Here is a 24,507-nt window from a genome sequence, read left to right as displayed (position 1 = left end):
TCACTTAGCATAATGTTCTTAAGGTGCATCCATATTGTACCACATGTCCAAAGTTCCTTCCTGCCCTGGCCGGTGTGGCTCAGTGGACTGAGCGATGGCCTGCGAACCAAAGGATCGCTGGTTTGATTCCCAGTCAGGGAACAAGCCTGGGTTGCAGGCCAGGTCCCCAGTAGGGCGTGAGCGGCAACCACACATTGATGTTTCTCTCCCTCTCTTTCTCCCTCCCTTCCCCTCTGTCTAAAAATAAATACATTAAAAAATCTTTTAAAAAACCCCAACAACATATGAAAGGGCAAAAAATGTGGTAGGTGTGTTATTTATTTTTCACATTAAAAAAAATTTTCCTTCCTTTTTTAAGACTAAATAATATTTCATTGTATGTATATACCACATTTTGCTTATCTATCCATCCATCAGTGGATACTTTGATTGCTTCCATGTTTTAGCTCTTTAGTCTCCTTTTTCTAGTTGTTTTTTTTTTAAGGTGGAAGGCTAAATTACTGATTGAAGTATTTCTTATTTTCTTTTCTTTTTAAATATATTTTATTGATTATGCTATTACAATTTTCCCAATTTCTTCCCCCTTTGCCCCCTTCTGCCTGGTACCTCCCTTCCCTTCAGTAATCCCCCCACCTTAGTTCATGTCCATGGGTCATGCATATAAGTTCTTTGGCTTCTCTATCTCCTATACTATTCTTCACATCTGCCTGTCTATTTTGTACCTACAAGTTATGCTTCTTAATCCTTGCACCTTTCCCCCCATTCTCCCCCTTCCTTCCCCCAGCTGATAACCCTTCAAATGGTCTCCATATCTATGATTCTGTTTCTGTTCTGCCTGTTTGCTTAGTTTGGTTTTTTTTTAGATTCAGTTGTTGATAGTTGTGAATTTGTTGCCCTTTTAATGTTCATAGTTTTGATCTTCTTCTTTTTCTTAAATAAGTCCCTTTAACCTTTCATGTAATAATGGCTTGGTAATGATGAACTTCTTTATCTGGGAAGTACTTTATCTGCCCTTCCATTCTAAATGATAGCTTTGCTGGAAAGAGTAATCTAGGTTGCAGGTCCTAGCTTTTCATCACTATGAATACTTCTTGCCTGAAAAGTTTCTGTTGAAAAATAGTATGTCTATTTCCTTCACCAAATTAGGGAAGTTTTCTTTCATTATTTTTTCAAATAAGTTTTCAATTTCTTGTTCTTTCTCCTTCTGGTACCCTTATGATTTGGATATTGGTACGTTTAAAGTTGTCCCAGGGCTTCCTAAGCTGATCCTCATTTCTTTTAATGCTTTTTTTCTCCCCGTTGTTCTGATTGAATGATTTTTCCTTCCTTTTGTTCCAAATTGTTGATCTGATCCTCGGCTTCATCCTCCCACTGTTGGTTCCTTGTAGATTTTTCTTTATTTCACTTAGTGTAACCTTCATTTCTTTCCTTAAGTTTTTGCCGTACTCAGTGAGTTAGTTCTTTAAGCGTTCTGCCCACCAGTGTTTTGAACTCTGCATCTGATAGGTTGGCTATCTCCATTTCATTCAGCTCTTTTTCTGGAGTTTTGACCTGTTCTTTCATTTGGGCCATATTTCTTTGTCTCTTCAATTTGGCAGCCTCCCTGTGTTTGTTCCTCTATATTAGGTAGAGCTGCTTTGACTCCCTATCATAGAAAAGGCAGCTATAAATTGTGTGGGGCAGAGCCTTGGGTAATAATCAGGGTGGGGCAACCTGCTTCACTGTTTTGTGGTTCTACGTAGGGGGAGGGCTTAGGGAGGGGACGATGTCCCTGCCTGGCTTCTGGAGGCTTGCTTGGCACTTGCCCCATTTCCAGTCCCTTCACCCACTTCCTAAATGCGACCGGTGCCCTTCCAGCTGTTGTCCTGGTGGTGAGTTCCAGAGTGGGTGGGTTTGCGTACCCGTGTACGTCCATGTGGGCCCTTTACACAGACTGTCCTAAAAATCTGGCAGTTTCATCCACTGCCCCAACCCCTGTTGATTTTTACAGCCAGAAGTTAAGGGGACTTATCTTCCTGGTGCCAGAACCCTGGGCTGTGCAGTCTGGCCTGGCACTGGGATCACTTGCTCCCAAGGTATCCCTCTGGATTTTTAACCACCACATGTGAGCAGGAGATGCCCTGTGTCTCCATGCCTCTCTGCCCATCTCTGCAACTCCACCCGTCCTACACATCTGGATGAATGTGGCTTCTTTAAATCCTTGGTTGTTGCGCTTCCATAAAGCTTGATTTTTCTGACAGCTCTAGTTATTCATTGTTTTGCAATACAGTTGTAATTCTCTCTGTGGCTGCATGAGGAGGCGAAGTGTGTCTACTTATGCCCCCATCTTGACCAGAAGTCTGAACTCTTTCTTATTTTCTAACCTAATTATTTACTACTATGTTCCCCTCTGAGTACGGATTAATTGTATCTCACAAATTTTGATATGTTTTCATCTTTATTCAGTTCAAAATGTTTTCTAATTTCCCTTATGACTTTATCTTTGATTTATGAGTTATCTAAAAGTGCTTTGCTTAGTTTCCAAATATTTAGAAGTTTTCCAGGTGTCTTTTTGATATTGATTTCTAATTTAATTCTGTTGTGAACATGGAGTATACTTTCTATGATTTCATTTCTTTTACATTTGCTAAGGTTTGTTTTATGGCCCACAATATGGTCTATTTTGATGAGTGATCCATGTGCAGTTGAGGAGAATGTGTGTTTTGCTATTGTTAGTTGGAACGTTCTAGGAATATAAATTAGGCAAAGTAGGTTGATACTGCTCTTCACTGTTCTATAGCCTTAATAATTTATTGTCTACTTGTTCTATGGATTATTGAGAGAGTGACTGTAGTTTCCTACTATGATTGTGGATTTATCTATATCTCTTTCCAGTTCCATTAGTTTTTGTTTTAGGTACTTGAAACTCTGTTAAAAATGATATATGCCCTACTAAAATATATATGTAAATTAGTGTTACATATAAATAAATCTGGAGGAGTATACTCTAAATTATGAACAGTTTTACTGGGCTACTGGAGGGGCTGGTTATTGGAGGCTTTTATTCTCTGTGTTAAATAGTTCCATAATTTGAAGTGTTTTATAATATGCATATATCCTTTTTGAAATTTGAACATGTAAAGATATGTTTTATAGGGAAGAGAGGGATGGTTGCATGCCTATGATTGTGTCCTCTCAGCCTGCAAAGCATTCTCTGGTCCGTCTTGGAAAAAGGTCAGCTGGACGCTCTCTTCCTGTCCTGTTCTTGCCAAGCTCCCGGCCCACGGCCCACACCTCCTGCTTCTGCTTCCTTACCAGCCCTTCCTTCCTCACCTCCTGTCACCTGGCATGGGGCCCAGGTGGCTGGGATAGAAACAACTTTCTTTCTTTTTAATTTTTTTTATCCTCACCCGAGGACATTTTTGTTTTCATTGCTTTTTATGAGGGTGGGGAGAAAGAGGGAAAGAGAGAGAAACATTGATTGGTTGCCTTTTGCTATGCACCCCTACCAGGGATCGAACCCACAACCCAGGCATGTGCCCAGATAAGGAATCAAACTGGTGACCTTTCGGTCTATGGGATGACACTCCAACCAACTAACCCACACCAGCCTGGGCTCTTTCTTTCTTTCTTTTTAAAGATTTTATTTATATTTATTTTTAGAGAGAGGGGAAGGGATAGAGAAAGGGGGAGAAACATCGATGTGAGATGGCTGCCTCACCGGGGACCAACCAGGGACCGAACCCGCAACCCAGGCCCATACCCTGATGGAGAACTGAATAGCGACCTTTCACTTCGCAGCATGACACCCAACCACCTGAGCCACATCGGTTAGAGCAAGAAACACCTTTCCTAAGCACGACGTGGCCAGCCAACCCATGAGGCTTTCCACCATGTCATTTGACTTTGCTGAGCAATTTCACCAACTTTATCCTCAGGACGTTCCTTGGACGCGTGCTGTTGACTCACACGCAGGTTCCCAGTTTGCCATCTCACAGCCAGTGCATCCTGTATATAGCTCCCAAGTGAATCGCTTCCTGTCCTTCCCCAGTTCAAGAACCTGCAATGACTCCCTAGTGCCTACTAGATCAAGTCCAAACTCTTGCTCTTGGGTATATTTAATTACATTGGCAGGACAGATTTCTGTTCAGTGAGGTAGACAAAGTCAAAAGCAAGATGACAAAATGGGAGAATGTTTTTGCGAGGGCTAAAATCAACGAAGGACGCAATCTTCCAGGATCTCTTGTAAATCAACATCAGAAAGCCATCAACCTCAGTTGAAGTACGACCAAATGATATGAAAAGGCAACCTATATAACAGTAAATGTTAAAGAATAATCATCAATGCAAAGATGCTTCAACTCTTTAGAGATCAGAGGAATGCAAATAAAACAATAATGAGATAATACCTCAGTCAGATTAGCAAAAATCGGACATCTGGATAGTGTCACTCACTTGGGAATATAGGAATTTCCTGCACTGCCGGTGGGAGCGTGGACTGGTGCAGACATTGTAGAGAAAGATATGGCCATATCTAGTCAAACAGAAATATTTATACCCTATGACCTAGTAAATCCGCTCCTGGCTCCTATATATAACCCAAAGAAATTCTCACCAGATCCATTTGAGGACAGCACTGCAGCCGTGTTTGCGGGAGGGGACCGGGGGCGGTGGGGGTCCCTCCCTGGGGGAGCAGAGAGGCCGAGGGTGGGGGATGCCCCACGGAGCACCACACAGCAGTTACAGCAACTCCATGGTCACAGGGCAGCCTGGCTGGCGACCCCCACAGTGCGGGGTGGAAAGAGGCCCAGTGGAGCGAGGCCTGCAGCACAGTGCTGATAACATATGGAAATACACACAAACACACACATCACAAACCAACTGCAAGGAGACATTTTAAGAAATTTGATTGTAAATTGAATGTTAGGTATTATTGCTAATTTTGGTGGGTGTGATGATGATATTACAGTTAGGTAAGAAAATGTTCAGCGTTGGAGGGAATGCATAGCTGAAACATAGAGGGGTAAAATGGCATGACGTATGGGAAAGACTTTAATGGAAACAAATATATATTTTAGGCAAAGATTTAAGCAAATCTTCAGGGCAAAATCTGGATAATTATTGAGTCTGAGAGATGAGTGTATAGGGGTTTATTGTACCGTTGTTTCTACTTTGGTGTATGTAGTAAATCTTTTATAATAAATTTAAAACAATATCAATGATAAATATTTTCAGGAACATATTCACACAAGAAGATGAACATTAAAAATGTTTGAGCCATAGTCTATGGAGAGGGGAGAAAATAGAAGTAGGAAATCAGGACAATAGGGAAGGAAGGAAGGAAAAGAAGGAAGGAGGGAAGGAAGGAAAAAGGAAAGAAGAAAGGAAGGACGCATTAGTGCTGAATGATAATTACTCTCAACGGAGGAGAATGCTTAACACTGCACCTGAAGTCCAAAAGGATAAATTGATACCCTCTATAACTCTACCACCATGGTACTTTAATTTTCTTCTGTCTAAGCCTCTAACCTTCATTCCTGTGCACACTATACTTTTCTGCATAGCTGTCACCATGAAAGCTATGCGACTTTGTGCCTTGCTTACACAACAGGAATAAACTTCTGTTCACCAAATGCCAGTCCTGGGCTAGGCCCTCTAGGTCTCTAATCTCATTGTCCGTATTTTACAGATGTGGAAAACTGAACTCAGAGAGGAGGCTCTTTGTCCAATTTCTACTAAATCACAAAGCTGGAATTCCAGACCCCTCGGCTTCATATACCCCGCTTGATTGTGCCAAACTGATCCAACAGCTTCTTCATCATCCTTATTATTTTTAAGACCTGCCTGTGGTCCATTCTGTTGAGGTGGGGTAATTTACTAACTGCTCTTCTGTTTGTGAGAATTTGGATTCTTTCTAGTATTTTGCTTTCATAGAGAGTCCTGTAAAAAATATCTTCAGGTTTAGAGATTTTTGCTTCTGTTGAACTATTCCCTTACCAAGAGTGTGGTCACTTTGTGTTCACCTAGAAGTGTGGACCTCAGTATGGCAGTTAATTTGGGGTGAGGGAGTTTCCATGAGAGGAAATGCAGGGAGAGGGGACCGTGCATCAGGGCAAGGGCAGGAAATGCAGCAGGAACGAGGCCTCAAGCCAGGCGGGAAGTCAGATCCCGAATGATTTCTGTGGTCCTCACTTTTCTACTGCTTTCCTGGTTCAAGGCTGGGATCCGGGTACTGGCAAGCTCAGGACAGGGCCTATGCACTGGGACACAGTGGGAAGCTGCTGTGGGTGGGAGGTGGGTGGCTGGGATCGCCTGGGGCTCCAGTAGCTCTCTAGTTCTTGGCGGCTGTCCTGGCCAGCCTGGGAGGGGTCAGCTGGGGATAGGCAGCAAGTAAATATAGATCCAGGGAAGGAAGCCAGGCAGGCCAGCCCTGCACCAACCTCTCACTGGAAGGCTGGGGAGGGTGGGGAGGGAGTATGTCCTGGCATCTTCTTCTCCAGTCCTGGTTGACACCTGGCCCAGCAGCTCCCTGGAATTGCTCAAAGCGGCAGAGGGCAGGGGACTGGGGTTGTGGGGACAGAGTCTGCAGGGGGATCAGAGCGGGGGTCAGTGGGAAGCTGGCCAAGAGATGCTGTTCCTGTGTGACTGACAGCCAATTACGTTTCCTCTCTGTTGATCCCTCTCAGAGAAGTTGCCTGGCTTGAAGAGTCCAGGGTCAGGGACGGACTGTTCAAGGGCACGTGTGGTCCACAGTCCAAGAGGCAGAGACCAGGCCCTTTACAGTCCCTCTCCCACACGTGTGGCTCGTGCTTCTTCTGGAGAGGAGGGATGTCTTGAGGGTGAACATGTCTTGCCTTGCTCTCCGCCACTCGCTCTGTGCGGGCCCTCTTCGTTCCCAGAGCTCGGGGGCCGCCAGCCCCACAGCCGCCCCCAGCCTGGCTCTCCCCGCCCAGCCCCGCAGGGCTGCAGCCCTGTGCCAGCTCCACACCTCACAACCGCGCCCGCCTGGACCAGCCAAGACCCCTTGGAGCCCTGACTCGGGAGGGGAATTCCCGCGAGGGGTCACTCCACCGCGGGTGCGCTTATCGGCCAAACCTGTTCCCAGGCATGGAGGGCAGCGGTGCTTGCAGAGTGGGCGATTTTCTTTCCCAGCGCACCAGGTGCAGGGGGACGGAGGGGACAGGGACATCCCAGGCAGAATCACAAAACCAGCAGCTAACATTTATGGAGCTCTTCCTCTGAGGCCTGAGGGTAGGCTTTGTGTTAAAAGCTTTACCAGTGCTCTCAGTTAATCCTATAACAACCCTGGAGACTGGGTTCCCGGGTTACAGAAGCGGAGAAAGTGAAGTCGTGGGAACAGCGGGCAGCCTTTGGGGATGTACCCACGGGCTCTCCATCAGGAGTCCGAAACCCCCTTTCCTTCCTCTCACGCTGTGACTCACGCAGTTTCAACCATCTCTTACCGCGTTTCCAGTTCTTGCAACTCTTTTTATAGATATATTTAAAAGACTTTATTTATTTACTTTTAGAGAGAGGGAAAGGGAGGAAGAGAGGGAGAATGTGTGGTTGCCTCTTGAGCGCCCCCTACCGGGCACCTGGCCTGCAACCCAGGCCTGTGCCCTGACTGGGAATCAAACCAGTGACCCTTTGGCTCGCAGGCTGGCACTCAATCCACTGAGCCATACCAGTCAGGGATGTTTGGGTTTTTGTTTTTTTTTAAATAGATTTTGCCCATATTCTGCAGGACCCACTGTCTCCTACCCCAACTGGTAAATCTGGGTTCTCCTCAAGAATTGGCTTGGGTGGGTTTGGGGGCAGTGGGCCTCTAATGGGGGGTCTGGGTATGTGTGAAGCCAAAATACAATGATAGCTCTGAGAAAATACACAAGCAATAAACCACAAACTTCCTTCCCTTCTCCCAGCCCATCTCCTTCCTCCCCCACCCCCCATCCAAATCGAGAACAGGCTGTGAGTTGTCCCTCACTCCCCGCTCCTGTCTCAGTCCCCTCTGTGTCCACAGGGTCCAGGGGCTCAGTAAATGTTTGTGGAACGAATGAACAAGTGAGTGAGTGAGAGCAGCGGGGGAGGGAGCAAGCACGTGGGAGTCCTGCAGCGCCTCCCTGTCTCCTCCCCCACACCTTGTCTGCCCCCACACCTGTCTCTGCTCTGGAGAAAAGGGTCCCTCGGTAGGGGGTGGGGGCTGAGAAGGGGAAGGGGCAGCCAGCAGGGCCATCGCTAAACGCATGGGGAGGTGGTCGACTGAAGCAGGGCCCAGATCTCTCTCTGGCCTCAGAATCAGGAGACCTGGTTCAACCCCCAGCCGCACAGCTCAGGAGCTGTGTGACCTTGGGCAGGCTTGAAAAAGAACAATGACTACAGCCTAAAGGTCCTTTCAGAGTTTACAAAGCCCTTTGTTTACATTTATCTTTGGTCCTCAGTGACCACCCTGCAGTGGGGATGTTATTATCAAAATACCCATTTTACAGAAGACATGCAGAGGCCAGAGAAGTTAAGGGACTTGCCCAGGGTCACACAGCAAGCAGGAACTTGAACCCATCCTCCCACCTCCCTCCCTCACTGCTGCCCCTGTCCTTGTCACAAGGACGCAGGGCTCTGATCTAAGTCCCCTAGCAGGGCATCCCCAGGTGGCACTGTGGCAGCAGGAAGCACCGTATCGCGAACGCCCTAACATGGGCTCTGCTGCCCGTTTCCAGCCAGAAGAGCCAGTCTACCCATTGTGGAAGTTTTCCTAGACACCCATCCTTGCCCCACCCATAGCTCCGGGGCCTCAGCTGCTGCCCCAGGAGGGACCTGGGGGTCCCTGAGCTGCCCCTGAGCTTCCACGTGTCCTGAGAGAGCAGAGCAGGGAGCGGAGGAGACACCTGGGGCCCAGGTGCTCCCCCTCACACGGGCATGGCCACTTCATCATATTCATCCCGCCCTTCCTCCTCATCGAAGCTTGGCTTGGCATCGTCCGCGTCCAGCTGCGGGGGGAGGGAGGGGAGAGGGTGAGCGGCCCGGGGGCCAGGTGAGCCCTGCCCCACTGCCAAGAGGTACCTCTGGAGTTAGGAAATGCCTGGCTTTCTTTGAACCTTGGACGAGTCCTGCCCAGCAGCCCCTAGGGTTGATCAACACGGGAGATGCCCAAAGGGTGGGGGGCCCCTGGGGATCTGATGCCCTCTGCAGGGGCAGACCACCAGAGTGCGGGCAGGGGGCTCCTTCACCAAGGCAGCCCACAGTGACCTGCATCACGTCTTCGAAGAATTCTACTAGAGGGGTGACTCTTCCACAGCGATTGGGAAGACCCCAGGACCAGCCACCCAGTGGCTGGGACAGCTCCGGCGGAACATGCCCTGTGGGCCTCTTCACCCTCCCACCCGCGCTGCCGTTGCTCCTTCCACAGGTGAGCAAACCCAGGGCAGAGAAGAATGGGGCCGCTTGTTCCAGGCCTTACACTAGGGCAGGGCAGTGGCAGGATTCGAACCCAGGCCCCACGTCCAGACCTGATCCACACTGCGCTCTGCCTTCCCTCGTTCCGAGGCCCTCTGCTGCGCCCGCCCTCTGCCGCTCTGGAGTCCTGCCTCTCTGCGCCCTCCCCTCACCCCAGGCCGTGAGGGGTGCATGTGGGGAGCGGCCACTCACACACTGGAGCTCCAGTTTCCTGAAGATGAGTGGCAGCAGGAGACGGCGCAGGGGCACGGTGAGGATGAGGATGAAGGGCAGGGCCAGGGAGGTGCTCGGGAAGGATTTGATGGCCCACAGCACCGCCAGGCAGATGATCTGGATGCCCGTGAACAAGTGCATGCGCCAGGTCTTCACCTGCGGGCACAGGCCGCGGTCATCATCTGCCCTCCCCCGGCAGCCAGCACCCCCGCCCCGCCCCAGGCTGGGCAGCCGGCGGGCCCTGTACCCGCTTGACGAAGGGCACGTCCGGGTGGTACTTGGGTGGCTTGAAGAGAAGCAAGATGCGGTCGAAGAGCTGGATGCCGCTGAGGGATGTGACCCCCATGTAGAGGAAGATGCCAAACAGCACAGCCAGGGGGATGTGGGACAGGATGGGCCCCATGAGGATGGACAGGCCTGTGGGGAGAGCCATGGACTGTCAGCCCCGTGCGCCCTGGGGGGCCGGCACCGGTGGGGCCCAGGGAACGAAACCACGGGGGCTGTGTGGAGTCCTTTCTGGGGATCCTTTTAAGCGGTATTACCCCCATTTTAGAGATAAGGAAACAGACTCAGAGAGGTGAAGCAACTAGCCTGAGCCACACAGCTCATAACCGGCAGAGCAGAGAGTCAAGCCCTGGCCTGCCTGGCTTCCGAGCCTACTCCTTTAACCTGGGAGGGGTCACAGAGGTCAGAAAAGCCCTCGTGCTTTCTCACCCCACCTATCCAAGTCCTAGCCCTCCGCTAGCTAACACCAACTTCGCCTCCTTTCAGAAACTTCCCGGGCCTCTCCGTGCGCGACCAGGTGCTGCGCACACCAAGCCCAGCTGGACTCTTGGCCTCGTGAGACTCGGGTCACCCTCAGTGGCCCTCTGCCTCCTCCTCCCCTAGCCCCAGGCTATGCCTGGAGCATAGTCTATGCCTCAGGACCATCTAATGAACGCTTCAGTGGTGCAGAAAGGGAAACTGAGGCCCAGAAACAAGAGGGGATAGCAAATTAGCAGCAGGGTACGGCTGGAACCCACAGTTCACTGAACTTCTGTCTAGAGAGCGCTTTAGTAATGGAGGAGACGCCCCTTCCTCCCCTGCTCAGACGCCCATCTCAGTGCCTTGGGCTTTTCCTCTCAAATTCTATCATGTGAATAACACCCCAGGGAGACAAGGGCAGCAGGTGTATCAGGAGGGCTGGAGGGGGCTGGACCCTAAGAGGCAGGCGCTGGAGGCCAGGGTCGGGGACAGAGGGTGGTAGGGACTGCGGCCAGCCCTCACTCACCCACGAGCACAGAGACCAGGAGCCCGCTGATCCGCTGCTCCTTGACCTCCTGGATCTGGGATGCAGCCCCTGGGGCGCTGGCCTTGCCCATGACGGTGAGGGCATTGGCATGGGTGACTGAACGCACAGTGGTGGCACTGAGCCAGGGCATCCCAAAGATAGTGGCCACCCCGCCCATGCCAATGACCAGCAGCAGGTCCAGGTGGAAGCCGGAGCCCTTGATCATCCTGCGCTCGGGTTTGCTGATGATCAGCCTAGGGGGGTGGGAGGTCCGGGGTAAGCGGGGCTCTCCCTGCCCCGCCCCCTCAGCTCCCTCCTCCCTTCCCCTCCTCGAGTTTCTTGGTATGTCAGTTTATCCCTCTGTGCCCATCTCCCTTGGCGTTCCCTGCTCCCTTCCCTCCCACCCTGTCTTGAGAATCCAAACTCTAAGAGCAGAAATGTCTTCAGACATCCCCTAGGATGCCCACAGACAGGTCTGCTCTGCAGCTAAGGGAGTGCAGGCTCCAGGGAGCACCGCTGGTCCAAGCCCCTTCTAAGATCTGCCACCTTATTTTCTAGTTTTCATTTTGCGTTTTCCTCTTTAAAAGGGCTCCCCAAACTATGCATTGTCAGGTCCCACAAAACCTGCCCCTGCCCCTGCCCATCCACCATTCCTGCGAGTTGGGAGGGCCACGCTGAGACTAATTAGCATCAGTCCCTGGTGTCTCCCCTGCCTGCAACCTGTCCCTTTCCCTACCTCAGACTCTCCCAGGCCCAGGCCCGCACTGGCTCTTACGTGGTGATCTGGGACTCAAGGAAGATGAGGATGAAGACCAGAAGCGCAGGCAGAACAGAGGCGAACATCATCCAGATGGGGAACTTGGAATACAAGCCCAGTGGGTGGATGACCCAGCCCCGGGCAGAGGAGTTGGACACCTTGAGGCCCGTAGGCACGCTGAGTTTCTGTAGGTGGTGGATGCTGGTGAGAACCCTGGGGCAGGGGGGTGGGCAAAGGGGGAGACAGGGGAGAGAGGGTCCTGGACACTTGGGAGCTCACTTACACTGCACACCTACGTTGTACCCGGTCTCTACAGTACGCCTTTTAAGTACATCTCATTCCCAATTTCATAGATAAGAAGACAGTGTCGGAGAGGTTATGTAGCTGCCTCTTATCACACAACTATGTGCTGGCAGCATGAGATTCATACTCAGATCTGCCTGGCACTAAAGCAGATTCTTTCCTACCACCCTGGGTTAAGGAGTAAAGGGGGCAAACTGACCCACGCCCTTGCTTCAGCCAGAGGGGTCCTGTAGGGCTGCGGGAAGAATGTGGGGTTCCCAGGGGAGGCAGGCAGGGAGTAGGGGTAGTTCTAGCTGGCTTCAGCTCTGGGAAAGCTGTCCTGGGGAAGGAGCAAGCTGGAGAAACGACACAACGGTTGGAAGGAAAGGGTCACCTGGGTGTAGGTGTCCTTGATGAAGAAATCCACAATGACCATGATGAGGATGGAGATGGGAACCCCAAAGTCCCCGATGACCCGTCGCAGCTGAAGGCAGGCAGAGCGACCAGAGGTTAGTGCCCAGCGGCTTCCCACCTCCCACTTGCTCCCACCTCTGCCCCATCCTCCCCCAGGGCTCTCACCTCTTCCCAGGGGATTTCTCAACATCTAATGCCCTGTTTTGCACCTCAGTGTACTTACCTCCTTTCTTCTTCCTTTGGACCTGCCCCACCCCGGCTCCCCAGTGTCTCCACCCCCTTCCAAGCACTGTCCGGGGCTCCCTATTGGGTTCCCAGCCTGGCCACGCTGAGGAATCGAGGTGGCCTTGCCTGAAGAGCGAGACCCTGGATGAGGAGGGGGCCCAGGAGGTTTGCAGGGGAGAAGGAGAAGCCAGAGTGAGGAGGGAAGCTAATGGCATTGGGGAAGCTGGAGGTGCTTCGGGCGGAGATAGGGTAGGGTAGGCAAGGGCGTGTGGAGATGATGTACTGACCTTGCCAGGGAAGTAGGAGCTGTTCTTGAACTTGCGCAGCATCATGGCAAAGAAGAAGGTGCCAGCCATCAGCACAAGGGAGAGGAGGGCTGTGTTGGGCAGGGCAGCCAGAGGTTTGGGCTCTATGGTCACATTGTGCATATAATGCTTCTGCAGTGGGTGGTCTTGGAAGATCTGCAGCAGAAAACCAAGGCATCCGGTTCCCTTCACCCACCCATCCTCTGTCCGTCACCTCGCTATCCCTTCGTCACCCATCTGCCTATCTTCTTCCTCAACTGACGTGGCAACGGAGGGGCAACGGGATTGTACAGCTTGGTCTTTAGGAGTGAGGACCGGGCCAGGCTTGGGTGGGGCGGGCCGTGAAGGCGATGAGTGTGTGTGTGTGTGTGTGTGTACGTGAGTGTGAGTGTGATCACGCAGGGCCTGGGAGACGTGAGAAGCCTGCAGTGCAGGGCTGCAGGGACCTGGAAAGACCCACCAACCGACAGAATCAGGGCTAGACATACAGTGTCCACCCTTCCTCCATGTAAAATGCAGGCACAGAGGCGGGTGTAGTTTAAGGGGACAGCGCTGAGGGGACAGGGCGTGCCACCCACGGGACCTGCGGTTATCGAGGGTAAGTGCCGGCAGGGGGCGGACTTCAGAGCCTCAATAGCCCCAGCACACGTGCAATTTCCCGTTGTAGCCTCACTCACGTACTTGCCCGTCAGTCACTCTGTGTGTGGTTATAAACACGGACATGTGCACATAGAGGGGCCCTCTCACGCACAGTCACACTGCCCAGTCACGGCAAGAATACCAGCATCAGGTGTCAGCATGTGTGGGGTCAGAGTCATGTACCGTGAAAACACAGCCACGCAAAAGCCGAACAGACATGTGCGCATCGTTTGTGCTCAGTCTCACACAGGCACACCCCTGGGTTCGTTTCTGCTCCCACCTTGACCAGCTTCACGAACGTCTCGTAGATGAAGATGAGGGAGATGAGGAAGGAGAAGATCTCCTGGGTGTAGCGGGAGATGAAGCGGACCAGGAAGCTGCCCTCGAAGGCCACCACCAGCACCACCAGCAGAATGAGCCAAAAGCCGATCCACACACGGCCCACGAGGTACTCCAGGCCATTGGTGTTGCAGAACTGCGGGCGGTCAGAGGGGGCTGGGGTCAGACGGATGGGCCCGGCGCTGTGCAGCGGGCGGGGGGCGGCCAGGGGCCAGTTACAGGGTCACCGCGGGGCCGGGACGGAGCTACCGAGAAGAAGGCTTCCTCAAACACGAGCAGAGGCCCTGAGAAGCCAACCACGAGCAGGGGCTGAGCCGCCAGCAGGGCAAAAAGGATGCCCTGCGCCGCAGTGGAGATGAGCAGCTCCGACACCCCCATCTGGTTCTGGGTCTTCTCTCCTGTGGGGAGGGGTTGCAGTGGGGTCAAGGTCGGGAGATCATCTCCGTGGGCCAGGGGAGCATTTCATGCGCGGGCTGATGCACGGGTCCAGAGTGACAGATCAGATCAGAACTCAGCCCCACACAGAGGCCAGAGGGTCAGAGGACAGCGGGGCGCACAGAGGCACTGACCCAGGAGGCCGCCGAAGGTGATGGCAGGTGAGAGGGCAGCGAAGTAGATGAAGATGACGGCGGCCAGGACCTGGGGGCTGAGGGCATCTGTGATGTCACTCAAGTAGCGAGGGTAGCGGCGCTTTATGTCACGCACCAGGCCCCCGAAGAGCATGCCTGTTCGCTGCAGAGGGTCATCTGGGCCACCGTCGGCCCCTGGACCCCCATTTAAATCTGTAGTGAAGGACAGGACCATGGTCATAGAGGGTAGGAGGGGGAGGGGGGAGAGGGAGGAGAGGGGAGTTGAGGGGGTATCGCCTGATAGGAACCAAGGGGGCTGGGTAGCAAGAGGCCAGGGAGAGGGGGCAGCAGGGTATTGGGTGGGAAGAGGGGGTGTCTGAGGGCCCGTGGGGGCCCAGCAAGCCTCGGGCTGGGCAGGACAGGTACCTAGTCCCTTGTAGAAGCTGGGGTCTGGCTTGGCCGGGCTGGGCAGGTAGCGTCTTCGCAGCAGCTCCCTCTGCACGGGCACCAGGCTGAGGAGCGCCTTCTCCGAGGGGGCGTCCGAGGGAGGCAGCACCAGGCTGCAGTCCAGGAAGCCCTCCAGGGAGCGCACCAGCTCCCCCCGACTCTGGGCCAGGTATGCATCCGTGCGGAACACCTGGGGGCCGGAGAGAGCGTCAGGGCTGCTGGGACCTGCTGGGCGAAAGGACCCAGGAGTCCCCAGCCCGGGGCCCCGGGTAGCGGAGCCCTCTCACCCAACTCCTTCTGGCTAGAAACCACTTTTGTTGGCCGCCTCCTTTACCTCCCACCATGGACTGGTGTGGGGAGGCAGACAGGGCCCAGCATGGGGAGAGGGGAAAGAACTAAAGCAAACCAGGTGGCTCACAGCAGACCGGAGGAAGCCAGAGCAGACCAGGCTGTACCGGGCCAGACTGGACCAGGGCGACCCATGTCAGAGTGGGCCAGGTTAGGCCAGGCCAGGTCGGGCAGGGCTGGGCCAGGCGACTCGGGGCGGAAGCAGCTTTATTAGGCTGAACGGGCCAAACTGGTGAAGCTAAAGCGACCCAGGCCAGTCCAGACTGGAGGATGGGTCTCAGCTGCCACCCAGCTCCTGGGCTCCCCCAGCTCTCGCCCGCCCCCCCTTACCCTCTCCGACATGAGGGTGGCAGCAGCCCGGCCAAGCTGGTTGTAGTCAATATGAGGGGCCTCGGGTCCCAGCAACACAAGGAGGAAGCGCACGGGCACGGGAAGCTCCACAGCGTCCTCCAGCTCCGTGGCCTCCTGCAGCCGGACGAAGCCCAGCACTGGCCGCTCCAGGAAGGCAGCTCGGCCTGTGGGACGGGCAGGGGACATGATGTAGGTGGGCCAGGCTGAGGGGTCACTGCGGGGGCCCGGGGAGAGAGAGAGGCGGGCCGGGCCGGGGCAGGAGGCAGAAGCAGGGCTGCAGAGGGGCGAGCGAGCAGGGGCACCACTGCCTACCCACGAGCACCAGGGTGGCCTCTGAATCTGGGGGGATCTTTTCCAGAATTCCAGATGGAGAGCGGCCTTCCGTGCCCCCCTCTCCCTGTTGGAAGGAGGGCGGTTAGGGGAACATCCAGCTTCCCCCTCCCCTCCCTGCGCTCCTTTCCAACCACGTTCAGGTGGAGGCTTCCGGCTCGGCTCTCCGCATGCGGCCCTCATACGGCCTCACCTGTTCACAGAATAGCTGAGTTTCCAGCGAGGGCTGCTGGGGAAGCAGGGGCTCTGAGGGGCCACCAGAACGCGTCAGGACCGTGGGCTTCACACCCCCCAGGGCTTCTAGGTCTCCGGCATGGCTGCGGGACACAAAGGGGACGCGGGCTGAGGAAGCTGTGCAGGTCGGGCTATTAGCAGAGAACTGCTGGTGGGAGGGGTCAACTAGGACCTTCCCGGGACCAGACTGGAGAGTTCCCGGGGCAGGGGAATCAGCCTCTTCTGAAGGATGTTGCAGGTGTAAGCAGGTGGCTTCTGTCCGGAATGACTAGATGGAGCCAGAAGAATGAATGCAGGGAAGAGCCTTGAGGGTCTGTCCTCCTGGGAACCAGCGGTCCCCAAATCTAAGCATGGAGACACGGCCACGCCTCAGGAAGTGTCAGAGGCAGGAGCTATCCTGGGAGAAAAGTGGGCCCCAACCTGGCAGTTGCTGGGGGGTGGGAGTGCGCATTTGGACTCCCAGGGAGGGCCCGGGGCAGGCCGGCTGGGAAGGCGGGCCCTTTGGGAGCAGAGTCCAGGTCCAGGCAGACGGGGGTACCTGTGTTTGAGCAGCAGGACCCGGAGCAGCTCCTCTCGGTCCTGAGGCCGGATCTGCTCCTCGTAGATAAACCTGTCCAGCAGCTGGTTGGCCACTCCGGCCAGGGAGGTCTCTGCCAGATCCAGGAGGACAGACCCTGCGGGCCACAGAGGGGTGAGCTAGACAGCCGGACCGCGGCCCCTCTCCTCCTGGCAAGCCCCACTCGCGGGGGTTGCAGAGGGGCCCCTCAGGGCTCACCCTTGGCGAAGGCTCTCTGCAGCTCCAGGAGGCTCCAGAAGGTGAGGTAAGACAGGTGCGGGCGGCCCCAGGCCCCGCCCTCCCCGAGGTTCTCCTCCAGCCGCACCCAGCGCGCAGCCTCCATCCACCGCAGCTCCTGGTTCTTCTCGTCCATCACCAGTTCCTGCAGCTCCACGTAGACCTGCGGCCCCAAGACCCGAATTAGCCCATCAGGCCTGGGCAGGGCTGTGAGGAGCCGGGCAGCCTAGGGCACGGCGGGCACTCAGCAGACTCTGAGACGTGTCTGTAGGAGGCCCGGGGCCCCGGAGCGTTTCAGGGCAGGTCCTGAGCTCAGAGGGACAGCCCGGAGCTCCAGCCTGGAGTGCCAGTGAGATGGGAAGTGTGGGGAGATGCCCGAGGGTCCCATAGGTGCGGCCCACCCTTCTGGCTCTGTTCCTCAGCTTCCTGCCCAGGCCCCTGACTCTATTTCAGAGGCGTTTGGAGACCCTCCTGACCAAAACAGGTGCGAGAGCAGGCACTTAGAAGGAAAGGAGAGGGAAATGACCCAAAGGTCATTGGGTCACCTCCTGCCTCCAAGATTGTTGAGTGAGTGTTGTTCTGCTTGTTCTTGGGTTTCTTTGGAATCGGGTGACCACTCTCAAAGGCCTAGCTGAGGGCAGGACAAATTTCCTAGCTGGCTAGACAGTCTGGGGGCCCAGGGGGGATGTGGGGGCCTGGGCAGAGGAGAACATTATTCATTTCCGTGCTCCCCAGGGAACTCCGGCCACCCAGCCAGGGCACAGGGCTTGCGGACGCCGACCTCTGGCGGCCAGTTTCTCTCCGCCCTGCGAACCCCCTCCTCCGTGAAAGGGGGCCCAGGTCTCTCTGCACAGTGGGGGCTGTCTTCTTCCCTGCCACCAGCTTCCCAGAACCCCCACTCCTTCTCAGCCTGTTTGTGGCCCATTTGAAGCTACGCTCATCCCTCGCTTCCCCTGGGAGAATGGTGGGTCCCAAGGGTCATACAAGAAGAACAGGGGAGGCAGGGGGTCCTCACCTCGTGGGTGCCTGGCTGCGATGTGGTGTGGTAGTCTGTGGCTGTCGGCTCGGTGACATGAGCTGAAAACCCAGAGGCGGTTAGTGCTGCCCCCAGACAATCCTGCACCACCCGCCGTCGGCCCCAGAAGCCAGTGCTGCATAATGTCCCACTGGGACCCTCATACCCCCCACCCACCCCTGCCACTCTATGGGCTATGGCTCCCCACGCCTGTCCCTGGCTCTGCCTGGGTCTGTCACTAGCACTGTGAGGGCCCGGGGACTCATCCTCAGTGACAATCAGGAGGGTCATCTCCAAGGTGACTGGGGAGACCTGACTGGCAATTTCCAGGATTCCCTTAGGGTCACCTCCCCTTCTTGCCGCCTTCTGGGACCAGTTCCCGTCCTTCTCACCCGCCTCAACAGTCCTGCCAGCCCATGGCTTCTCCCCGTCTCCAAGCTGAGCTCTGGGCACCAGGGTGGGGTCTGCCCTTATATTGTCCCCACACCCCCCCACCCCAGGCCTCGTTTCCCAGAGGGGCCTCTTATCTTCAATACCAATTGCCTGCACTTAAGTCCTGTTGACAGTAAATAGGTGCCTGCCCGGGGCTCCCCAACTAAGACCTTGGACAGGCCCAGGAAGGTTTCCTGATGTCTCTCTGCCCTGGGGGTCCCCAAGGCCCCCCATTTTCCAGGATCTCTGGACCCCCAAACAGAGCAGTGTTCCCAGACCAGGGCCAAGGCCTGGCCGAGAAGCCAGCATCGGATGGGCACAGGTGGCATGTGGGCTCCTGCCACCGTCCCAGACAGGCCTGGCTGCCCTCTCCTCAGTCTGAGGGGCATGGCAATGGTGACGGTGACGGGTGACTGGTCTGCCCGCTGCCCCCAGTCCCCGCCTGTGATCATTTCAAACAAAACTCTGTTTATCCTTCAATCAGCCGAGATTGTGGGAGAGCTGGCCTTGGGGCTGGGGCAGCGGGGAAGGAGTTCAGAGAAGGGGGGAGGACAAGTTCCCTCCCCAAGTGTCCCCATTGGGCTCAGCAGCTCACCCCAGCAGAGAGGGAGAGACGCGGCTCACCTTCGGGCTCCTCCACCTGGGGCGCGGGGACGCCTGCGTCTTCATACTCCTCCTCCTCTAGAATCTCTCCCAGCCCCTCTTCGTAATCCTCCTGTGGGAAGTGGCCATCAGGGCTGGGCTGGGAGGGGCTCCTTGAGTTCCCACGAAAGTAGGAGTTCAGGGCCAAGTTCCCAGAGCTCCCAGGTAGGAGCCCAGCCGATGTCTCAAAAGACTCACCTGCAAATCCGCCATGGTGCCGTCCTGATTGACCGATTATCCGCAGGGATCTGAGTCCCCAGCATAACCCGCGCGGCGGGTCCCTGCAGGAGAGGGGCACAGGCTGAATGGGGCACAGGGCGTCCTGGGGTCTCCCAGAGGGGCCTGCGTTTGAACGAAGGGGAGCCCAGGTGTTGGGAGACAGTGGGGTCAGAGGAAGGACGTGTGGGGCGGCTTGGAGGAAGGAGCTGGATGTGAGGACCAGTGAGCAGGGGCCAGGAGGGATGGGGCAGTGTGGGGACAGAAGCCCGGCTGGCTGAGGTGCTTGGGAATGGTGGGCGTGTCCTTCCAATCTGACTCCTTTTCCATTCCCTGTCCTCGCCTGGCTTCTTTTCCTGCCCATCCCCAGGACTCAGCCATCCTGTCCCCTTTTCAAGGGGCTTAGCTCCTCCTAGAGTCTCCACAACACACTGTCTGTTTCCAGAAATCACTGTCGCACGCTGGACATGGGGCTGGAGCATCCTGGAGAGCGGCTCACGGGTCCTTGACGAAGTGGCCCTACTTCTCTCTCCCACCTTATTTTGAACTGTGTCTCTTTGCCTCTCGCCCCACTTATCCCATTGGCCTCCTTACCCAGCCCTTTCCTGCCCCAGGACCTTTGCATGTACAGTTGTCCAGTCCAGGATGCCCCTCCCCCCACACCTCAGACCTCACATTTCAGCTCAAATGTTACTGCTTCAGATTCCTTCCCCGACCACTCTAACATGCACTAACTAAATCTGTCATTTTCCTCCCTGGCTGGTGTGGCTCAGTGGATTGAGTGATGGCCTGTGAACCAAAGGTTCGCGGGTTCGTATTCCCAGTGCAGGGCACAGGGCTGGGTTCCGGCCAGGCCCCCAGTAGGGGGCGTGCGAGAGGCAACCACACGTTGATGTTTTTCTCTGACTCTTTCTGCCTCCCCCTCTCTAAAAATAAATAAATAAATAAATAAATAAATAAATAAAAATTTGTCATATTCTGGTTTCTTGATTCATTTGTATGTATATTGTCTGATGTTTTCTCTAGAAGGGAAGACACAAAAGGGCAAAGACCCTGCATGTCTCAGCCCCCACTGAATTCCCCACTCCTAACAGAATGGTTTCACATAGTATTTATTAATAAATACATGTTGAATGAATGTAAAAATGCATCCCCCTCGCAGGCGTGGGGCTCTGGGACTGGAGAATCAGTATGCCTAAGACCCAGCCAGAGACCCCAGAGTCCTGTGCCTCCATTTCCCCAGTTGTGTCCCTAGCAGAGGGGACGGTATGCGAGGACATGCGAGGACACGCCCGAGGGGAGGGCGGAGGTCCCCCGGGGCGGCTTCAGGCTGTGTATGGAGGGGGTTCCTTTCCCCGCTCACCCACTGCAGCACAGGGCATTGTGGCAACCGAGAATGGGCCAATTTGACGAGTGTGCCCCCTCTGCGCCGGCATGGCGCTGAGCAATGGAACGCGGAGATGAACAAGCCCCTGTCCCTGCTCTCAAGAAGCTCCCAGCCCTGACTGGGAGACAAGCCAAGAATACATGGCAGGCTCGGTGGTTCAGGAGATAGCGTGTCCCTCAGACAAACCCAAGTCATAAGCCGTGTGTGCTGGGTGCCGAGGACCTGTGTGGCAGAAAGAAGAGTAGGACTCGTTGGCGGGACTGGGGATGGAATGTCTCTGGAGGAGGGGACGCCGGCGCTGGGCCTAGACGCACAGGGAGGGTTTGAAAGGCTGAGCGGTAGAGAGGGATAGCCCAGGTGTGAGAAATGGTGGGCAAGGCGCAGAGCCAGGACTAATACAGAAAGAATTATACAAAGAACTTTCTTTCTAAGGAATGGAAGGCTCTGCAGTCCTTAGAGACAGGGTGAGGGGCATGACCCATTGACTGAGAAAGGGAGGGGTCCGTGCTCTGGGCTCGGGGTAGGGCAAGTGATGGCCACGGGAATGTCCCGGAGCCTGAGCATGGGACTGTCCCTACTGCGTAGGACTTGCCCCTTGGAGAGCCTGATCACGTAGCTTTTCTCTCCCTCGTCTGTCCCTTCCTGTCCCCCTCTCCGCAGGTTTCTCTGCCTGCCCCTTCTTCCATCTTTCTCCTTCTTCCTTCTCCAGCCTTGCTTCTGCCTGGGCCCCAGATCCCTGGAATTCCCAAGGGTGTTAAACCTTAGGCGGCAGGAGTCCCACCCATGGGGCCGGGACCCTGGCCTGCTTCCCACGGGACAAGTGGGGTGGTCAGAGGGGCCCCCCAGGACCAGAGGACCCAGGGGTTCAGCTGAGCAGCCGTGGGCAGCTCCCAGACTCTCTCTAGGGCCGCGAGTTTCAGTCTTTTTCATCTCACAGCACACGGAAACTAATTAATAAAATTCTGTGGCACACCAAAAAAAACATTTTTTGCCAATCTGACAAAAAAATTAGGTATAATTCCGATTCACTCACACCAGTGGCTATTGTTGTGCTGGCTGTTGTCATTTTTTTATCTGACAATCTGAGGGGAAAGAGGTCAGTGCCGCTGACTGAATCGCCAGGCATGGCACGTTTTAAAAATTCTCGCGGCGCAGCGGCGTGCTGGGGCACAGCGGTTGACAATTGCTGCTCTAAGTCTCGGTCGTTCCATCCATACAGCAGGAGGGCCTTCCTACTGGGGTTCTGAGAAGAGGGGAGAACGGAGTTGTCTTGTGCTCATCCAGGGCCTTTGAAGGGGCAGCCACAGCCCAGATTGCTGCCACCGCCCCGCCCAGCGGTCCCGCAGCTTCAGGCCTTGCTCTGCCTCACACTGATAAGAGCCTGGGCCCGATCGCTGCCCTGTGCCTGGAAGCGCACCAAACGCCCGGCTGGCCAGCCGGCGCGGGCTAGATAAGGGCGAGTGGGGCATCTGTAGCCCGGAAGGTGGAGCACAGCTGGAAGAGATGGGGGGGGGGCAGGGGGCTGGTGATCAGATGACAGAGAGGGCTCCCCGGTGACTTAGCACCGCCTTTGTGTAATCTCTTATAATCCCAAACCACTCTGTGAAGTGGGTAATGTCATTAGCCCCGTATTACAGATGAGAAAGGTGACGTTCAAAGAGGCTTGCCCACTTCGGTCCCCTAGTGCATAGGCTTCAGAGACAGAATTAAACCTGGGCCTACCTGACTCTAGCTATGTCTCTAACCATTAGACAGAGATGCCCCCAGAAGAGAAAACAGCTATCAGCTGGTTTAGTGTTAGTGATTAAGAGCGTGGACTGTCTGGGTTCAAATCCCAGCCCTGCCATTTACTAACTGTGTGACTATGTGGCCCCAGGCAAGTGACTAAACCTCTCTACACTTCAGCTTTCTCATCTATACAACAGGGTAATAATAATATCTGCCTCATCAGCCTGTTATAGCCCTAAGATCGTGTGTACACAGCATTTAAAATAGCGCCTGCACGTAAGGAGTTCTATGTAAACGTTTACCATCATTATCATTGCTAGTGCGCATCGAGATTAGACTTGCTATCTTCATCCCTTCCTAATTTTCCCGTTCCCATAGTATTAGCCTAAGGGCTTTGAGATCCTTGGTGGGAAGGGACTCCTCCTTTCCCCCCAAGCCCCCCCATACAGCAAGGACAGTGCCAGGTCTCCCTGACAGACTCCCAGAAATGTCCCAAATAGGAAGAACTATTGACAACTTTTCTCCTAAGAACGTGATGAGGTGGCAGGAGAAAGAGGGGGTTGGGGGTGAGACCTGAGTCTGAGAGATCTGAGGGACTAGTAAACAGGAGCCTGCCAGGGACCCAGGCGCACATTGACACACCAGCCGCGCACACCTCTGCTGCCACGTGCCAACCTCTTTTTCCTAATACCAGCTAGTTTTCTTAATATCGGCCGACTTGCTCACCTCAGCTACAGGTGCCAATCGGCCTGTGCCCTTAGGGGCAACAACACACACTGCAATGTTCTCACCACACCCACCTGCACCCCCCTTGGAGGTCAAAGCACCTGTGCCCACTTGGGCGAAGCTTTAGGATAGACACCTGCAGAAGCGCTCACGACAGGCACCCCAGGACCAACCCCCGCTCCTCCCGGGCCTGCTTACCTGCTCAGCGGCCTTGGGGTCCCTCCAGGAACTCCTGCAGCGGCTGGTGCCCTCTGCCACCAGCTGAGCTCTCACCTGCTCTAACAACGCCAGGTTCTCGCTCCTTTGCCCCAGGGGTAGCTTGCAAACCCCTGACTCATGCCCCCGCCTCCTAATCTGCCCGCCCATGGGCCACGGGAACCCCTTCTCACCCCCCCGCCCTGCTCCCACTGGGTGCCCTGTAAACAGAGTTATCTCTCACACACATCTGGACAGCGGTGGCTCTAGCCCACCCCGCCCCAGCCGGCCAGCCTCTGACACCTCCATCCTGGCCCCCAGGATTCTCCTGGTCTTCCTTCATGCACTAAGGTTTGATGGCTGGGTCCTCAGGGCTCCCGGCTCCTGGCAGGTCTGGCTCCAGCCCATGGATGGCCCTGTCCTGCCTCTGTCCATCCTCGCTTTGGCCAGGCTGCTCTGCTCGGACCCCGAGCTACACGGGCACCGTCTCCTCTCTCCTCTCTTGGTGTCCTCCCTCAGCAGCCTTGCCCATGGGGGACCTGCTCAGTGCTCATGGTGCCCAGGCAGCCCCCTCCCCTTCTTGTTCCAGATGAGGGTGCCCTGGCTGCCGCCCTCTGCCCAAGACCCTAGCTGGTTCCAAAGAGCTGGCCTCTGGGCGCTAAGACTCTGCCACTCAGTCAACCTGAAACAATGGCAGGTCAACAAAACAACCTTCCCCACACAGGAGCTCCGAGCTCACAAAGCCGCAATGTCTGGGCACACTGGCTCCTCTGTCAGCCGCCTGGCCCGGAGCAGCCCGCATTCTCGGCCCACGCTGCGCCCCTCCCTGCCCTCCCCCAGCGGAGCAGTCTCTGCTCCAGGGGTGCTGGGGCTGGCCACCTATCCCTGGGCTCTAGCTGCTAAAGAGGCACAGGCTGAAAGGTGAGTTCAGATTGGCCAGAAAGGAGAGAGTTTGAAAGCAGCCAGCAAGGGGGTTTTGTGGACACTGCTCTGGGCAGTAGGGACAGGAAATCACCCCAGCCCAGCTCTGCTACTGACTGGCTGTGAGATCCTGCACAAGTGCCTGACCCTCTCTGTTCTTTAGTGTCCTCATCTGTAAAGTAAGAGTGCCGGTTCTGCGGTTGCCAGTTTGGGGGTTCTCTGCTTTTGGTCCCGAATATAGGAACTTGGAGACAGGGACAGAGAGATGGGCATATCCAGCAGTTCTACAATCATTTCCTA

The 24,507-nt window shown here is 55.1% G+C and overlaps 1 protein-coding gene across 1 annotated transcript; it reads right to left on the bottom strand.

Moving 5' to 3' along the window:
* Positions 1–7,546: 7,546 nt before the first annotated feature.
* On the bottom strand, positions 7,547–23,395 carry SLC4A1 (solute carrier family 4 member 1 (Diego blood group)). The gene is made up of 20 exons (XM_054593014.1): positions 23,290–23,395; positions 19,233–19,315; positions 19,017–19,107; positions 17,961–18,022; positions 16,928–17,108; positions 16,691–16,826; positions 16,112–16,235; positions 15,901–15,985; positions 15,568–15,752; positions 14,869–15,079; positions 14,443–14,655; positions 14,123–14,271; positions 13,815–14,009; positions 12,878–13,051; positions 12,346–12,435; positions 11,688–11,854; positions 10,913–11,166; positions 9,890–10,059; positions 9,622–9,798; positions 7,547–8,963 (listed from the first exon to the last, which is right to left on the bottom strand). The coding sequence occupies exons 2-20, from the start codon at positions 19,245–19,247 to the stop codon at positions 8,883–8,885; spliced, it is 2,760 nt and encodes a 919-aa protein (XP_054448989.1). The 5' UTR covers positions 19,248–19,315; positions 23,290–23,395; the 3' UTR covers positions 7,547–8,882.
* Positions 23,396–24,507: the final 1,112 nt, after the last annotated feature.

The sequence above is a fragment of the Pteronotus mesoamericanus genome, unplaced genomic scaffold (genome assembly GCF_021234165.1).
Source record: "Pteronotus mesoamericanus isolate MK-2021 breed Mesoamerican mustached bat unplaced genomic scaffold, CSHL_Meso_final scaffold_408, whole genome shotgun sequence".
NCBI lineage: Eukaryota > Metazoa > Chordata > Mammalia > Chiroptera > Mormoopidae > Pteronotus > Pteronotus mesoamericanus.
The sequence above is the reverse complement of the archived record's forward strand: the minus strand, read 5'-3'. Positions and strand labels throughout refer to the sequence as shown.